At 27.0% G+C, this 16,382-nt stretch overlaps 2 protein-coding genes across 5 annotated transcripts in view; one reads left to right on the top strand and one right to left on the bottom strand.

The window, feature by feature from the left end:
- Positions 1-6,180, top strand: part of LOC135927834 (uncharacterized) — a 45,136-nt gene extending 38,956 nt beyond the window's left edge. For 2 of the 4 annotated variants that reach the window (XM_065464034.1, XM_065464035.1), the window contains exons 24-26: positions 3,052-3,121; positions 5,158-5,596; positions 5,866-6,179. In XM_065464034.1, coding sequence (XP_065320106.1) covers positions 3,052-3,121; positions 5,158-5,596; positions 5,866-6,031 — 675 coding nt within the window. In that variant the 3' untranslated portion in view covers positions 6,032-6,179. Of the gene's footprint in view, positions 1-3,051; positions 3,122-5,157; positions 5,597-5,865 lie in introns of all 4 variants that reach the window. The other 2 variants (XM_065464036.1, XM_065464037.1) reach the window with 2 other exon arrangements.
- Positions 6,181-10,849: 4,669 nt separating this feature from the next.
- LOC135927923 (polypyrimidine tract-binding protein 2-like) lies at positions 10,850-12,801 on the bottom strand. The gene is made up of 2 exons (XM_065464192.1): positions 12,731-12,801; positions 10,850-12,684 (listed from the first exon to the last, which is right to left on the bottom strand). Exon 2 carries the CDS (start codon positions 12,672-12,674, stop codon positions 11,178-11,180), a length of 1,497 nt encoding a protein of 498 aa, XP_065320264.1. The 5' UTR covers positions 12,675-12,684; positions 12,731-12,801; the 3' UTR covers positions 10,850-11,177.
- Between the last annotated feature and the right edge of the window lie 3,581 nt (positions 12,802-16,382).

A 16,382-nucleotide genomic window follows, 5' to 3' on the forward strand; every position in this document is an offset into this window, starting at 1 on the left:
TTTTAAAAATTTTATTTTATAAAAATAGTAAGCAACACCAAAAGTTTTATTTATTTTAAATCTTTTTAAATAACGCCATTTTTTTTATACTTTAAAGAATTTTTTTAAATATTGAATTATGGAAATATTTACAAAAGACAAAGATAATTTTTCAAAATGCGTTATCTACGGAATCATCTGAGTCTGCCTTCAGTACGGAAAGAGATATAGATTGTCCATATCGTAGAAGCTTATTCCCAGAAAATTTAGAGGCTCTCAAAAAATCTAATATGATAATTATATATATTAAATATTACAATTTTATAATTCCAACATAAAATGGATATATTATTAAATATATATTTTTTTATTATAGTCTTAATTGTAGAAATAAAAAAATATTCGATTTTTTGCATAAAAAATATTGATTTCTTAATTACATTTGGTTCAAACGGGGGTGATTAAAAATTAGTAAAAATATCGGATCGGGTTTGAAGCAATATCGGATCGGATCAGTGAAAAATATGTGGATCAGCTCAGCCCTATCAAAAATATTAACTAAAGTTTGTAGAAAATAAATATTTTTTTTTATTTAATACGCCCACGGATGGGTTAAACTTTAATTATATTTTCAACAAATTATGAGGTAAAGGCATATTACAGGGTTTTCCAAAAAGGAAAAGTCCCAATCAAAAAAGGAAAAGTTTCAAACATAAAAGAAAAAGGTCATAAAAGGAAAAGGTTCAATCAAAAAAGGAAAAGGTCCAAACAAAAAAGGAAAAGTGTCAATCAAAAAAGGAAAATTCCTAAAAAGAAAGGAAAAAGTCCGATCAAAAAAGGAAAAGGTTCAATCAAAAAAGGAAAAGGTTCAATCAAAAAGGGAAAGTGTCAAACAAAAAAGGAAAAGGTCCAATCAAAAAAGGAAAAGTGTTAATCGAAAAAGGAAAATTCCCAAAGGAAAGGAAAAGTGTCAATCAAAAAACCCATTCAAAAAAGGAAAATCATAAGTTTTTTAAATTGCTTGTCAATTTTTCTTAAATTTTTATTTATTTTTGTTATTCCTTTATTTCTAACTTTTTACGACTTCTTTACGTTATATTTCTTACTGTATCTTCTCTCAATTTATTTTTCTTCTCATTTTTGATAATTCTTTTGTTTTAAAAATAATTTTTAAATTTAGGTCCATTTTTTTAACAATTCTTTACGTTTTTTTTTCATCATACATACAATATTCTTTTTATGATTTTTTCATTGTAATCTTTTACATATATTTTTAACCTTTTCAATCTCATCATTATTAATCTTTATTTTTTTGAGCATTTCTCAATTTTTTTTCTTCTCATTTTTGATAATTTTAAAAATAAGAATTTAAAAATGATTATATTTTATTAATTTATATAGCGTTTGGTATTAGAGTTCAAACTTATTTAATTTTAAAAAGGTACATTATAACCAAACGATTTATTTAATTTAGCAAGTTGTCTGCCAAAAACATTAAATATAATTTTTAAAATAATTATCAAAAATGAGAAGAAAAAATTTGAGAAAAGATATAGTAAGAAAAATAAAATAAAGAAAATCGCAAAAAGTTAGAAATAAATTGAGAAAAGATACAGTAAGAAAAAAACGTACGCAAAAATTTAGAAATAAATTAAGAAGGAATAACAAAAATAAATAAAAATTTAAAAAAATTACGATTTCCCTTATTTGAATGGGAATTTTTCTTTTTTGATTGACAATTTTCCTTTCCTTTTGGGAATTTTCTTTTTTCGATTGACACTTTTCCTTTTTGATTGAACTTTTTCCTTTCTTTTTGGGAATTTCCATTTTTTTGATTGACACTTTTCCTTTTTTGTTTGGACCTTTTCCTTATTTGATTGAACCTTTTCCTTTTATGATTGACCCTCTTCCTTTTTTGATCGGACCTTTTCCTTTTTTGATTGGCACTTTTCCTTTTTTGAATGGGAAACCCTGTATATTGGACAATGAAAAATCTTCATGTATTTTTTATAGAATTTCTATATTATAAGTTGGAGTTTTAGAAGTCTAATATAGTGATAATTATCTATAAAAAGGTAATGAATTAATCCGTTTTGAATTTTTTAATGAAAATATGCGAATGCTTCAAAAGTGTATATTTTATTGCAAGAAATACCAATGAGCAACAAACTTCATAGACCGGCGATATCAGGGCTCACAATTATCAGATATGGAATTATTTTTAGCTTTGACTTAATCAGCACTATTATAAGCCCTATTGAAATGTTAGATAAACTAGGGGTAATATTTTGGAAGAGGTTGTTAGCAAACTAAACCTTCGTATATAGTGACGGCATTCTTTTGTTACCATTCTCCAGTGTTTGATTTACAGAGGTACGTCATTTAGGAAGGTTCAACCTATAACTCAAAATCGAATAAAAAACAAAAGTTCCCAAATTGTTATTGTTCAAGGCACAATAAAGATGTAAAGGAACTAATGGTCATAATCTTGCAAATTAGATATTAATTCATTTCTATATATTTTTTATGGGAGAGGGGGGGGGGGACTTAAAAAGGGATGGAAGGGCCAAATCTTGATATGGTTGTTCTAAATTATTCTCTCCTACTAAGCTGCTAATTATTAGCAATAAGATACACCAGATGCAAAACAACGGGGAAAAAGCGTGGATATTAAAAATATCTGACCTCTTTGGTGGACCAAACTGGAATGAAAACCACAATTAGAAGTTAGATAGGACCAAAAGTCAATTTTTTAAGTAAAAGCTTGATTAAGCAGTATTGGAGTTGCCCAAAGTTAAGTGATTTGACAACCCTAAGCAAAGCCATTCGACAGCATTGATAGGCTACAGGTTAATTATGTCTTATCTACTTTACTTTTAGGATTTGCATAGGTCTTTTAAACATTTTGAACAGACTAGACGTACAAAAAAAAATGTAATATCTTCTTGGTCATAGCCCTTTAAAATAGGTCCGATAAAGGGGCCTTAGTTTATATACAAATCAATTTTAAAATTTATCGCTCTCATCCTCATTTATAACTATAGTATATTTTTTTATATATCATTACCTTAGATCTGGTGCAATGGTAGTCTCTCAACGCGCTCTAGATCCAAGGACGGAATCTCATATTTACGTTGCTATAGTAAAATTCTATTATAAAAAAAAATAATACATAAACTCCTCCTTCTTTTGATTTCTTTAAGTCGGTTCCTCTCTTGCAAAAAAATCTTATAAATAAGTAAAATGCTCTTTATATTGACCGAAACTTCTACTCTCTTATAGTTGTCAGATGTCACCTCATAGAAGCTTTTTTTTTTAAATTTTCATAGACCAAAGTATTGTTTTATGATTGATTATTTAAAATTTCAAGTTTATGTTTAAAGGTTCGGTTCAGATTCGAACCGGTTTCGGAACAGGTTCATGCAGGTTCAGTTCAAAATTGAAATTAAAAATTGGTGTCCTATAAAAATTATATTTATATATTAAAATAGCATCAAACATTCATTAATAAAAATCATCAAATTAACATAATTTTTCAAAATTCAAACTATTATCTCTATTCAAATTAATTTTATAGTTTGTTTTTATTATATAATATACATATCTTTTAACAGATATAGAAGATAAAATAAGAATATGACATTAGGTTATATTTATAATGCATCTATTTAAAAGGCTTATTCAAGCGTACAATTAATATATATTATAATTCATTAATGTTAGATCTATATGGTGATAATATAAGCTTTAATAAAGAAAGTTCTCTTTCCACGCTGACTTATGTGGCTTGAACTGCCAGGACGAGACAGCATTATTTTAGGCTGGGTTTTCTTCATTCCTTCCCAATATAGTAAATCCTGGTCTTGGTTTATTCTACTTTGATCTAAAATATTAAATAAAAAGCAAACATATATTATATTAAAATTTATGTATCTAACCTAAGAAACATGCCACTAAAGTTCTGTTTCTTTCATCATTTTTTTGACTAATAATCTTCAGGATTTTTACTTTTTCTCTGCCTCAACAATTGTTCTAGATCATCATTAGGAGATTGCATGTCAACTTCACTAATTTAATCATCTACAATATTAATAACATCCTCGATTTTCTGCATTCTCATCCATAAATTTATTAAATGCCGTTTTGCCAAAAGTGTCGCTTCTTATATTAAAATTTTGTATCTATGATCCAAATACAGGGCAGAAAGAAGTAAATTTTTTGTAAGATAGTCACGTTCCCCTATTCTCATTATAGTTGCTAATACATTAGCAAGAGGAGTGTCGGTAATCTCAACCTATAAGATACACTTTAGCCATGTAGCATAAGAACTACTCAAAGTTAATTGCTCACTCTATTAATCGTTTGTTACTCTTTAGTTGTTTCAGTATCTTTGATATAGAATCTATTTCACTTCATTCCTCAATTGTTAAATAATAGTTTTGATATGAATTGACTAAATCCTGAGAAAAATCTTGTCATTAAATAAGCGTTTTAGAATAAGTAGAAATGCCACGTATACCAATCCAGAATTGGTTTTAGCATGTTGTAACTTTTTATTAAGCTTTAAATCTGTAGTATATAATTAGAGGTGTACTAGATCAAAAAGGGAAAATCTTGAATCTACCGGTTCCTATCCCCGTTCCTTTTTTTAAATGAAAATTTATTAGTCAAAAAAAATATTTTTTTATCATTTTTTTGTTTAAAATTATGCAAATTTAACAAACTAGAACATATTAAAAAATTAACCAGGTGAATAATATTGAAAAATTAGTCAATTATTTATGTTTATCTTTTGAAAATACTAGTAAATTTTAATATATTCTTTTTATTAAATTAAATCTACATTCTACGCTTAAAAGATTTAATAAATATTTTAAACAAATTATAAAATCCGATACTAAACTCTGCCGAGTAATTTCAAATTTTAGAATCCGTTAAAAAAAATTGATATCCGCTACATTCTCTAGTATTATATTAGTAAGGGCAAAAAAATTCTTAAATTAGAAACAGCCGATCTAAAATCTTTTTGTTATCATTAACAATTTTTTATACCATCACCTGCAATGGTACATTTACCGACCTTGCTCAGGTTTGTAAAAAAAAAACTTTGTAGCCCTGAAAAAGGTCTCCAATTTTTATATTTAGCTTTTTGTCATTTTTTTTAAATTCTTCTCCCAGATGACCTTCATGCTGTACCGTCGATCCCATTATATCTCCACAATCGTCATAAACTGTTTGATGATAATTTCTCCGAGAAATCTAAGTCACCTCTTAGCATCAAGGAATCGAAATCTAACAATTCCCTTACCTCCGTACCACAAATTTTGATGTCACACGTGGAAGGTGAATTCGCGTCTAAAAAAAAGGACAAATTTATTTATCCCGCAATTTTTAAAAATTCTAAAAATGACTGGGGGAAAAATAATGATAAACGCTCATCATCCGAAAATAGCCAAACGTACATCCACTCTCATAATCTTTGTTTAAAATGTGGTCTTGGTTTATCGAATAATCATTCATTTGTTTATTCCGAATCTTGTACACGGGTTATGAGACTAATAGCCAATAAAATCGGCATCTTTTATTCCTTCAAAACGGCTTGCCGAGATTTAATCAAGTTTTTTTCAAATTTATAATACACAAAATAGCTTTGACAAACATTGAGTATTTTTTATGAATGAAAAGAAAGAACTCATAAAATCATGTTTTGTCTTATATTTTTATAGATTTTTAAATATTAAAAAAAAAATTTAATATAATATAAAATATATATAAATAAATGTTAGCAATTTATTCTTGACGTGTTTCTGCTTCGCATTATTTGATAATACAGGAAATTTAATATTTATACCTACCCTTTTTATTCGCGAAAAAAAAATATTTTAGGTTGAGACATGAAGTCCCTGAGGTTTTCGATAATGTGTGTTTCTATTCTGACGTTTGTGAGCTCTTAAACACAACCCGTTACCATTTTAAAACGAGGCAATTCATCCAAGAGCTGTTTAGCAATTTGGATATATCTTTCCTTTTTGATTTTGTGATATCTCTATAAATGCAAATTTATACATTTCTTTGCCACTAATTTATTTCATAACCAGTACTGTCTGAAGATGCGATTCTTAATATAAATAACATATTTTTGTGGGATTGTCATAAATTGATAAAAATTGCTTATAATAATTTATTTATTTTTTTAAAAAAAACTAATAAAATTTGGTGTAGATTTATATTGCCATACATATCATCAGCTGAGTATTATAGTGTCCTATATCCACATAAAAACAGTTTTAAAAAAGAAGTATTTGGATAGGAGATTACAAATATAATAATACAAATAAAGGATATTATTTTCAATTATATTTTAAGATTTTTCTTGTGGTTATATAAGAATATAATATAAAAAAAACTTTTTAAAAAAAAGCAATGGTACACGAATTCTTTTTTAGGTATTGATTTATATTTACTATATCTTCAGTTCAGCACGCATATTTGTTTTTTAATTTTTCGCTATTTGCAAACATATTTATATTTCTTAACTCCCTATTGCTTTTCTTGTTTAGGCATCATAAATACTTGTATTTTATAACATTTATATCTTTTCAAAACTTGAAGACACCACTGTTGCAATTTAACGACAATTAATTTATCCATCTTTTTTTTAAATTAACCTTCGCCTGCTTATAACTTTTTTTATTATATTATATAATTTAATTAATTTTTAGCTTTTAAAGTTTTTTTTATTCAGCTTAGTAAAAGCAAGCCCTCAAATATTCATATTCATGAGATCTTTATTAATTCAGCTAAGAGGAGATTCTGGCAGATATAGCGGACCAATTAGTTATAAGTCAATCTACCATTATGCTCTGTTTATAGTAAACGTGATAATAGATATAATTTATAAATACTGAGCGGAATGATTAAATCGCGAGAGCTGCTTATGTATATTTCAGATATTTTAGCTGTGATTTGGCGTCGCTTGAGCAAATACCGCTTACTATAAACGAGGCGTTAGATATATTATTAAATATAAAAATATCGCACTTTTTTAACGTAAAAAATGGGGGATCTCTAAGATAATTACTTCAAGGGAAAAGGATACTATAAAAATCGGTATGTTACAAAAATATGAATTGATGAGATTTCTGCACTTGTATATCAACTATCAGCGAATATTGATCAAACAAGGTATAAGTTTTGGGTCTGTACGATATTTGGTTATAAGGCTTTAAGTAGAAAGCTTAATCTTAATTACCTAGGAACTGCTAGGTTTTCAGATAGTATATAAAACTATGGGGTTGATAATATAATAAAAGCTGTTAAATATCAAGATATTCTCAATGTAGTACTGATCCACTAATTTAGTTATTTGGACATGAAACAAATTGCATCTTCTATTAAAGGGGGGGGCACCTTGTCATACTGAAATTTACAAAAGCCTTGCAAATATTATAATATCCATAGGTTAACCTTCTCCAGATATCATCCCATAGATTGGAATTACTAGAGTTTAGAAGGCAGCGGTTAGAACAAAGGATTATTTTGAGAATATAGAATATCCCAAAATAAGTACCAGCATTTTATTAATTAAATGCTACAAAGATAACCGCAGTTATAAAGGCAAAATTAGATATCACTGGGTGAAAATAATGATTTTTAGCATAGTAGAACGAAAATCTTGAAAAGAGTTACATTTTTAATATCATATAATAAAAAATTAAATATAAATTATGTTATAAAAATATTATATAAAAAGAAACAGTTAATATGGCAACTAATAATAAAAATTTAATTGAACATAAGATGATTATGATAAAAATACAAATATAACAGAACCAAAAAGGGCAATAATATATATTTTAAAATAAAAAATTCATTGAGTATTAAAAAAATAGAAATTTAGTAAAAGCAAAAATTGGAAAGAATTCTAATCATCTGGGACAATTAAGTTATTCGCAAGGCTCCCCCAATTGATGAACAGACATGTTTGAAAAAGTTCTTCGCCAAATCAACGTTGGTACAAAAAAAATCGAGTATATTGGGCAATCTTTAAATTATAGGTTCTATTTATAGCATTCTTGTTAATATTAGATGGGGACTTCGTTTCTTTAAATGAGAATCCAATATCGTTGTATGCATGGAATTCGTGTAATATCATCAATGTCTATTCTCAATAAATAGATTAGAAGGTTCTGATAAAGGTGTAAAGAATGTGATGAAGTTCAATATTTGCTGCATCTGGGAAACAAAAAATGGATATTAAATTTGTTACATATAGCACAGCTGAACTGATTATTCAATGCCATTTTGGATTGAATAACCTTTAAGAATTCATAACCTTTCATTAATGAGTTCATTGAATGTGGATCTAGCCTAAGATAGAAAACTCAAAATAATGTAATCAAGAGTTTTCATAAGTGCTAAATCCCAATATTTCTTTCTGTCTATAATTCGGATGTATTTACCATAAACTTTGTCCATTCCATCCTAGCCATACTTAAAAAAGGATCGAGAACTGATAAATGTTGTTATATTATTGTCTGCACTTGTGACTTGCACTGAAGGCAGAGATTTAAATAAATAATGAAGCCTTAAGGTTTTTCGCACAAGTTCTCTGGCTCATTATTTAAATATTTGTCTAGCATAATTTTTTTTTACTAATCCCCTGACCCAAAAATTTTACGAAAAATGAGGTCCTGCCTGCACCTTTTAATCCTTTTTAGACAAAATTTCCTGCCAGCATTTTTTAATCTAATTTTTCTTAATGTCAATTATGCCATTTATATCTACCCTATGGATATCTATTTATATAACAACCGTTTTATAAATAATTGTGTTTTGATATCTGTATTTGTAATTGGATCATATCATAAATAACTTATTTAATTTTTTGTGAATTCACTATTTTATTTATAGATTTAGTATTTGAGTTAGATAGCTTTTACTAATAAAAATAAATTCGCATGTAATTTATTTTCAAATAGTGTAAATTAAAATATTTGCCTTAAATTTAAAAAAATATAGCAAAGTTTTAATGCCCCAAGCTGACTTATTAAAATTTTACAAAACATCTCAGATTCGTGAGGCCTTGCCCAAATTTTTATGTAGAATTATCAAACCCGAGCCGTTTATTTTTTATGTACCAATTGCTCAGCCTCATTTTTTTAAAAATCGCTTTTAATCTAGTCTAGTATCTTACTAGCTGCAATTTCAAAATTATTAGGCTTGATTGACAAGAATTTTAAAGATGTTGAAAAGGATAAGAGATTATTAGCTCCTCACTAATGGGAGAGCTTAAATGAGAAATTTTTAGCATAGTGCATTTGATTAAGAACTAAATATTTACTTTTTATGGAAAGGATAGTTTGTGGTAACTGGATATTGTTTTATGAATTGTGAGATAAATATTTCCTGCAAATGGTATCAAGCATTGCTGAAATCATTATGAATAAATGTTGAGCAAAAATATCTGCAACTGCCTCCATTCTGATTGTTCATACAACTAATTAAAGAGGAAGTAATATGCTAGCTTGTTTGCTGATCCCTCTGCCTATAAGCTTAGTCATAATTTTCGACTCTGCTAACTGCAATTGATCTGATATAACCATTTTTTCAGAAAAAGTTTGGCTCCAAAAAAAAAGCTTTAGAAAATCTGTGATTTCCCCATTATAATTTTATAACATAATTGGGTGATCTTATCCAATAAATAACTTTGATTGGCCAGAATCGACATACTTAAATTGTGTAGATAGACTAAACAATTTCAAACCCAGGGGTAACATCCTTTGAATAGAATAGAACTCTTTAAACAGTTATTATTAGGTTAAGCTTTATACTATTTCCAAACAGGATTCAAAAAAAATTCTCTCAATATATATATATAATGAATCACAGACAGAAATTTCCTAGTCAAAAATACCCCAACATAAATTACCTTAGGCAAAAGTCACCAGATTAAATATCAACCAATTATAGAAATTTGTCTAAATGCTTAAAAAGGGGTAATTTTAAAAATGTTCACCTATAGAGCATTTAATTTTTTTTATAAATTTAGGTATTTTTGTACAACATCTATTTATTGGTATTTTAGTCCAGTATCTTTTTACTAAGATCTTTTGGTAAAGAAAATTTTTGTCCTTGATTCATATATTTTGGCTTTATTTGAAATATTATTAAATATAAAATAAATCTTGATTTTGTCTGAAGCAGTTTGAAATTTAGATTTTGATAGAGGGTTGTTGGCAACTGTTACTATCTTTTGTAAAACATGTTTTTTTAATTGATAATAGTATAACTGATACCCCCCCCCCTATGACAAGTGTATAATGTTCATTTGAATATCAGTAAGTCAAGCCTCTTAGCATAATTTGATTAAAATTATTGGTGTAAAAGGAAATCCAATAATACAAATTTATAACCGCAGACATTCATTACACAATCAAGTATTCAAAAATATTAGGATAACTTTAAGAACTGATCATCTTTGAGAATTTTTAATTTGAATGAAGGGTGCTTGCTAAATATTAAAAATTTTAAGGATAGAAAGTATGCAAATGCACAGCAATGTCCCATTAAGATTACATGTTATGTAGATAAAAGAAATTTCTTTTTAAACTGATAAAATATAGGATTTTGGCATGAAGTTATTGAATGTTTAAATATTAGTAACTTAATGCAATCACACAAATTGTTGAAAAATTAAGATATAACATACATGACATAGTTTTTCTAAAAGACTTAAATTGTTTGTGAATTGTGTTAAAAGATTTTGTTGCAATTTCATAGAATAATATTATAATAGAAAAAGATACAACACATTTAGAATTTGATAAATTTATTTATATCAAGAAATAATTGCGAAAATCATGAATAAGAAATAGATGAAGCTAATAAGAAATATCAATGTGAAAATACAAAAAAAAGATCAATACATTTAAGAATTGGAATATAAGATAATAAAAAATTACTGAACAAATATATACATGAAAAAGAGGAAAATAGATGCCCAGATAATGAAAATTGAAACTTATATCTATATAAATCATGTCTTAAATATTTTATTTACATATATATAAGTAATTGTATTTACATATGATTGAGAATTATAGATTAAAAAATGATGATATAAAAAGATAAGGAATCAATTTATTTAAAAAAACATTTAACATACTTAGGTATTTATGCCTTTTCATTCAAGAAATTCACATTTTAGATGGACTAAAAGATATTCTCAAATGTTTCTCAGCCAAATCACCCTTTTCTCCACTGACAGTATAATTGTTTAATAACACCAAAGCTTTTATGCCATCTTCTTCTGTTGATAATCTAACTAGAGCCATGCTACGTGTTTTAGGAAAAAATTTAAATCTATCAACAAAGAAACCAGAATCTTTAAAGATGTGTTTAATGTCATCTTCAGTAAGTGTAGAAGGAATATTGGAAATATGTAATATGCAACTAGGTGGACATATATTATTATAATTTTTAGAACCTGCTTTACGGTACCTATGCAAAGGAGAGTTGGTGTAATCTTTTGTTAAGAGTCTCTTTTCCCCATTTTCATCATCAGAAGAACCCTCTTCATTTAAGGGTATGGCAGGGAATGAAATTTCGTGATATTTTGATGAGGTAATCCTGATTTCTTTACCAAATACAATGCTACCATGTAAAAAGTCTAAAACCATACCCGCTTGAGTTGTATCCATCATTTGTACTAAGGCAGCATCTCTTTTATTGTAGAGAACTTTTACTTTTTGGACATCTCCAAATGCACCAAAAAGTGCAAATATTTTATCAGGGGTAGACATTTCTTTACTTAAATTACTAGCTAATAAAACTGGTGTTGGTGGATTAGAAGAATTATTATTTTTCATCCTTTTATCATTTCGCATATTAAAATCATTATTTGGCGAAAGAGAATTCTTGTTAACTCCAATAACATTTTGCAATAGTTGTGGACCAAGCATAGAGGCAGCAGCAATATTTGGCATATTGTTAAATATAGGATTGTTTAAAATACTCCTATCATTGAGTGGAAGAGTATAATCACGACAAAGGGGATCATTTGGTGAAATATGGAGATCATCTTTTTTGTGAAAATCTATTCGAAGCTTACAACAATTATTATATATATTTTGACCATTTAGAGTTGTGCGTGCATTGGATGCTGTAAAACTATCAGAATATTGAATTAAAGCTCCAAATTCACCTAATTTATTATAAGTTGCAATTTTCATAACTTGACCATTTTTAGAAAAAATTTGATATAAAACATCAATGGTAATAGGACATGACATGTTATCAATTTTAACATGTAATACTGGTGAAGTGTTTGTTTTAGAATATGTATCATCATAATCATTATCATGTTTTACAGATAGATTTTTGTGATTTGAATATTGTATGACAATTTTATTACTTCGTAAATGTATATCAAAAATTTGAAAATAGTCCATTAGATTGGTAGCATCATACTCTGATTCCATTTCAATAAATGCTTGATTTTTATTTTTAATAATCATTATTTTCCTTGAAACACCAAATGGAGAACAAAATTGATTAAGTTCTCTCTCGGTAGTATCAAACGGTAAATTAGATATATGCAGAACTTTTGACGGTTCAAGCGAATTAAATTTCCTCTTATAAGAATATTCACTTGGTCCATTTAGGCTTCCATTGGTATAATCACGAGATCCCATTGAGCAATGCCTTATCAAATTGAATTTAATTAATAATAGGCATAAAATATTTTTACTTTTTATTTTTGAAGGAAAGCAAGTTTACGTAAGGAATAAATATGGTGAATTAGAACACTTTTTAACCCACCAAAAACAAAGGTAACAATTATATTATAATAAATTAAATATAAATATAAGTTAATATATACAAAATAAAAATACTATACTGTATGATTAACGTTCTTTAGTATTGTGTGCATTTTTTATAGCAGTCTTTAATTTTTTACATAATTACCTCAATCTTAATAACATTTATCTATAAAGTTTATTTTAATATATTATTTAAAATAAAATTATTTAGTCAACTATTTTATAGCTATCTATAATCAGCAATGCTTTTTGACTATTCATAAATATATTATAGAGACATAAAATATTTTTCAATAAAAAAATATTTTTTCAAGTAAAAAAAATATCTTCTTTCGTAGAAACGCTATTAGCTCTCAGAATTTCAAGGGAAATTTATAATATAATTCTAGACCAGATGAAGAAAAAAATTTTTTGATGTTTTAAATTGAAATTTTTAAAAATAGAATGTGAAAAATTCAAATAAATTTGAAAATAATATTGGAAATAATCTTGAGAATGTAGCATAATGTTTCTTTAGATAAAAGCTTAAGCGAATGATTCAAAGTAAAGAAATATTAAAAAAAGGCTAATAGACTTGGCTACTTGCATCTTAAGATGAAGGAATTCTTGAGATCATATAATGATAATGCGAGTTTTAAATAAAACTATCATGCGGGATGAGGGAGCATGAAATAAGTGTATCATATATAAAAGATGATGGCATAGGTTATTGTTGTGGGTGGATTAGCTGTGTATTCTGATGGATGAAGAGATAGATAAAGGCAGTGGCGTAGCTAGGAATTTTCCTTAGAGGGGGTCCATGCATATAAAAGCTGGGGGGCTTCGCCCCCCAGACCCCCTTTGACAGGGCTTCGGCCTTTTTGCCGGGCCTTCGGCCGGGTTTATCTTACAAATCATAACCATATCTTCGATAATATATAATAAATATATTTTTTAAATACATCAATAATATGTTATTATAATTTAGTAGATTATTCTCAATGACCTTATAATAATACTATCCAGAATAATTTCAATAGTAATATAATTGATATAAAAGCACTTTTAAGTCTTTTGAAAGTATAATATATAAAAAAAAAATTTGCTCTGGGAGGGGTCCTAACCTGAAAACCACCCCCGTAGCTACGCCACTGGATAAAGGGGTTGGAAAGGAGGAAAAGTTTTTTCAGATTAGAATCTTACGCTTTGATGCCAATAAAGAAGCCTGATATCATATTTTTATTTCGAAAGTTAGACAGCGTTTGATGAAAGGTTCATTAGATTATTTTGTAACTAAAATCGTCAGATATTATATAAAAAAGTACGAAAAGTTAACGAGTATTGTTTATGGGGAAGTGTACAGTGGAGTAAGGAGTAGTAATCTAAAAGAGAAGAAAATGGTTAAAATTTTTGGAATAAAAATATAATGTAAAAATATATTATCTTAAAAGTTTTAGGAGAGAGAAAAATCTCTCTTAATATAATGTATTATAGAAAGTAATGTAAAGCAATAAAGTTGGTAAATTTTATTGGATTTGAAATTAGGAAAAATATTTTTAACATTTGAAATTAATATTTAAAAAATGGCTATTCAATTCTTAAAAATGTGATATGTATGTTTTTTGGAAATGAAAATATTAGATTTTAAATAAATTGCTTTTAATTAAATTATAATAAATAAATTGGGTATAAAAATGACCCTTATAAAAGAATATGCTGTAAAAAATATATTAAATTATTGTTGTATAGTAGCATAAGAAAGATGAGGTAAATGTATACAATTGTTCTAATCGATTTATTTAATTGATGTAGATATAAAATAGTTAATCTCATTATATTTTGAATCGAGTATTTATTAATTTTATATGAATCTAAATATCATATTAAGACAAAGTTTTAAGCATGAAACTTCTTAGACTTTGAATCATATCACGAATTATAATGCTTTTTTAAATACTTCCATTCAATACCATTTGCTAAACAATATAAATAAAAAAGTTATTACTAAAATAAGAAAATTTTTGAGGTTGATATCAAGATTCAAGAGAACAAAAATTAAAAGTACATAATAATAAAAAAAATAATTAAATTACCGAAATATTTAAAGAAAAACTATCATTATTTTAAAAACTGAACCTTTTTTTGTATTATAAATTATGAGACTCGATATTGGCTGTAGCCTGGCTACTATATAACGGTAGTTTAAAAAAAATAAAAAATAGATCTAAATTGGACAGTCGAGATATCTCAAAAAAGACAATAATATGAACATTAAAGCAGAATATTATTTTTTAGGTCATGGTGGACATTGAATCATGAATAGAGACTAAATTTGATTTGCATTTTGCATATAGTAATTGGGATTTGTTGTTTTAGATTAACATTAGTGTTATAAAATAACGCCAATAACAACGGCGTTACCTTTTTTGAATAAAAGCAACGCCAGTTGTGTTTTCTTTTTCAAGAGGTAAGGCGTTTCTTCTTTTTTTTATTAACAGTAGCATAAGACGTTGCTCGTTACTTTAAACAATTTCTTAAAAAATATGGAATTAGTATATTTTATTGTAATAACCACCAACTTCATTTTTGATTAAAATTTTTGTTGTTAAATTGTTGATATATTTAATCAATCATATATATATGTTAATTTAGGTTCTTATACTCTAATATTATAATATATTTAAAAAATATATGAATTGCACATATTTCTTCCGATGAAGACGAATCCTGCCATGGCCCCAATATGAAACATTTTTTACATCAATAAAGAAAATAAAGGTTTACAAAGTTTACCCTTTGTAAACTTGTGTCCAAACTCATATATTTTCTCAATTGTATCATGGACAGTTTCGAAACTGTGCACGCATTTTTAATGGTAAAATGGGAAGATATCTGATTAAACCGGATATAACAAGATGAAACTCTTTTTATAACTCCGTGAAATTATTAGTCTTATAGGAGAATGGCTAATTTGATGAATCATTTGATAATTCCGAATTATGGAGATTTTCAGGTGATGACTCGTTCATAGATATATTGTATGGTTAGTGATAATTAAAAAATATGATATGTATACAGGGTTGCCATGTCCTCCCCCCCCCCCCATCAGCAAGAGACTCCCGCAATTTTTTAGTTTACACGCAGACATCTCTCTCCCGCAAAACTACCGCAATCAGAAATTTCCCTCATTAATTTCTCCCGCAATTTTTTTTTAGTATTTTAACGTTTTTAATATATAAATAATAATTTTGAGAGACATCAATTGAATATTTTAATATTTTTAAATTTAAATATTTATTCGAAAAACATGTCTAGTTTGTAAATTTCTTTCTATCCTGTTTTATTTTTATCCAGTAATAAATCAACATCATTTCATTCATATAAGTCAGTACAGGGGAGTAAATCAACATCGATTGCATTACAAATATATTCTCAAAAATAATAAATAATACAGATGCAACTACATTTGCGGAAATCGTATACATCTATCATGTAGTTCAACATTCACAGAGCTTCATCACAATGTGGTGAATCTTTTTCTCATCATATTTAACGACTCCAATATAAGTCCAAACCTTACTTGTGGTAGAACAAAAATGA

The sequence above is a fragment of the Gordionus sp. m RMFG-2023 genome, chromosome 4 (assembly GCF_954871325.1).
Source record: "Gordionus sp. m RMFG-2023 chromosome 4, tfGorSpeb1-WG-v2, whole genome shotgun sequence".
Lineage (NCBI taxonomy): Eukaryota > Metazoa > Nematomorpha > Gordioida > Chordodea > Parachordodidae > Gordionus > Gordionus sp. m RMFG-2023.